This window comes from Hyaena hyaena, unplaced genomic scaffold (genome assembly GCF_003009895.1).
Source record: "Hyaena hyaena isolate Hyena2069 unplaced genomic scaffold, ASM300989v1 scaffold_189, whole genome shotgun sequence".
Classification (NCBI taxonomy): domain Eukaryota; kingdom Metazoa; phylum Chordata; class Mammalia; order Carnivora; family Hyaenidae; genus Hyaena; species Hyaena hyaena.
In genome coordinates, this window is record NW_024080821.1 from 2710601 (window position 1) to 2713517 (window position 2917).

The window sequence follows — 2917 nt, forward strand, 5'->3', positions numbered from 1 at the left end:
AGATTTATGCATCTGGGTTGATGATGTTTGTGGTCACAGATACTTGCTAACATGTTTATTCATTCATTCATTGATTCATTGTATTTGAGGAGCCTGCCGTTCACAAGACATTACATTGGGCGCATCTGGTGTGAATCAGACGTGAAACCCATGAATGAGGACAGAATGCTAAAAAAGGGAAAATATCCATAAATGTCTGTAATACAATGTAGGGTGTGGTTAGAGAGATAAGTCTGTGAGAGGCTTGAAAATGTATTTATCTCCATGGAAGACTCCCCTAAACTCCATCTTGAAATATATTCAACAGTGACTTAGATCAACTGATTCCTGACTCTCCAAAGGAAAACAATTGAATTTTCATGATTTTTGTTGCATGGTTTTTCTTTAGGCATGTGGAGAAGAGCCTATGGAAGCACAGAACATCACATGGGTGTCAGAATTTATCCTCTTAGGATTCTCAGAGACCTGGGAGCTTGAGAAATTCTTGTTCCTGGTGTTCCTATTTGTCTATGTCACCACCGTTGTGGGAAATCTCCTTATCATGATCACAGTGACTTTTGACTCCCGGCTCCACATGCCCATGTATTTTCTGCTCCGAAACTTGGCTGTCATAGACCTCTGTTATTCCACTGTCACTTCTCCAAAGATGCTGGTGGACTTCCTTCATGAGGTCAAGACCATCTCCTACCAGGGCTGCATGACCCAGATCTTCTTCTTTCACCTCTTGGGAGGCGGGACTGTCTTCTTCCTCTCAGTGATGGCCTATGACCGCTACATAGCCATCTCCCGGCCCCTCCACTATGTCACCATCATGAACACTCAGCTCTGTGTGGGGCTAGTGGTGGCTGCTTGGTTAGGGGGATTTGTTCACTCCATTGTCCAGCTGGCTTTGATGCTCCCATTGCCTTTTTGTGGTCCCAATGTTCTGGATAACTTCTACTGTGATGTCCCACAAGTGCTGAGACTTGCCTGCACTGACACCTCCCTCCTGGAGTTCCTCATGATCTCCAACAGTGGAATGCTGGTCTTCATCTGGTTCCTTCTCCTTCTGATTTCTTACATGGTCATCCTGGTGATGCTGAGGTCCCATTCAGAGCAGGCGAGGAAGAAGGCAGCTTCTACCTGCACCACCCACATCATTGTGGTGTCTATGATCTTCATTCCCTGTATTTATATCTATGCCCGGCCCTTCACCCCCTTCCCTATGGACAAGGCTGTGTCCATCAGCTACACCGTCATGACCCCCATGCTCAACCCCATGATCTATACCCTGAGAAACCAGGAGATGCAGGCAGCCATGAAGAGATTAGGCAAGCGCCTAGTGATATGTAACAGGGAGTGAACTTACAATATCTTGCCTCAAGGGTGTCTGGGTGGCTCCAACTCTCGGTTTGGCTCAGGTCATGATCCTGGGGCCGTGGGCCTCTGCCCCCTCCCTGCTCTTTCCTTCTCTCTCTCTCAAATAAAAAAAAATTTAAAATTTAAATATCTCGACTTTAAAATGACAAGTCTTCCCTCTAAACTTCTGTTTTCCCATGTGAAAAGTGGAGGAAAGTCTTTATAGAGTATGACATTTGAGATGAAATCCATATTTCTATGGACCTACACCGGTGTCAGATTACTGCATTGGGCATTTTCTCACTTCTATCTCATCCTCATAAAACTGATAGTGGATATATTATTATTATATTAAACACTTTAACAAATGGGAGAGCTCATTCAATGATGAATAGCAAGTGAGTCTGGCAGGAACTTGTTTCCTCTGACTCCAAGTTTAGAGGTAGAACAATGGGTGGGATTTGAAACTCTGGGTCTTTCTTGTGTTTACAAGGGAAAACCTAGAGAGTTCCTCAGCTATGGATGAATATCTGTGATGGCTGGTGAACAATTTTTCTTAACCATGGAACAATCACAATCTTTTCTGCTCCCTGCTTTTAATTTTCTTTCTTTATTTTCGGAGTTCTGTAATTTTACTCAGCTATGTCTTCGCATTCATTGAAGGTTGCCAATTTTCCTGTGGCCTTTCAATCTATTGATTCCATTTATAAATGATCAGAAGTCACTTACTGGTTTTATTTTTTGAAAAGTGATTGAGTCACTTTTTTAATTTATGAAAAATTTACTTTTATGTGATCTAGAACATCAATTCTAAGGATGGTAGGAAGCACAGAAATGCTAATTTTAACCTATAATATTGACCTAAAGGAAAGAAATGGGGAAAATTTCTTCAGATTTATCTTACAGGTGATCATTTTACAACATGGGATACTTAATTCTTAACTGAATTTGTGGAGAAATATCCCCTTTTGATGAATATAGCTATATCCACGAGAATTTTAGACATCTGTTACTAAGCTATGCTATGTTTATGATATAAATGTGACTCAGATCTAAATTAACACTAAATGGTTCATTGCAATGTCTTTCACTATAAAGAATGTAGAGAAAAAATATAAAATAAGTTGTTCATAACATGGCTTAAATTTAAGAAGAGCTCTGGGAATTCTGTACTGGTTAACAGAAATTTTCTGATAAGATAGCTTTTTATTATTTTATCATATGGAGAATTAGAACATTTACATATATGCATATTTTCATAAAATACAAATATTTTAGAGAAAAGTTAATTCCTCATTTCAGATATTTGGTACTAGATGTACAGTGGTTTATTTTTTGTGGGTTGCCTGGCTGGTTCAGTTGGTAGAGCATGCAACTCTTGATCTCAGGGTTGTGGACTTGAGTCCCACATTGGATGTAAAGGTTACTTAAAAAAAAATTTTAATAGCTTTAAGTAAAACTTTCCCCATGTTCTGATGCTGTCTTAAACTGTATAGTGAGACAATAACAGGATTTGAAGCCATGGCATTCCATCTGGGCTTTAACTCCTGCTGGCTGTGCTCCTTTGGACATCACAGAA

At 40.0% G+C, this 2917-nt stretch overlaps 1 protein-coding gene across 1 annotated transcript; it reads left to right on the forward strand.

The window, feature by feature from the left end:
• The first annotated feature begins 406 nt into the window (after window positions 1-406).
• Window positions 407-1370, forward strand: LOC120237756 (olfactory receptor 4D1). The gene has a single exon (XM_039241170.1). It carries the CDS (start codon window positions 407-409, stop codon window positions 1340-1342), a length of 936 nt encoding a protein of 311 aa, XP_039097101.1. The 3' UTR covers window positions 1343-1370.
• The last annotated feature ends 1547 nt before the right edge of the window (window positions 1371-2917 follow it).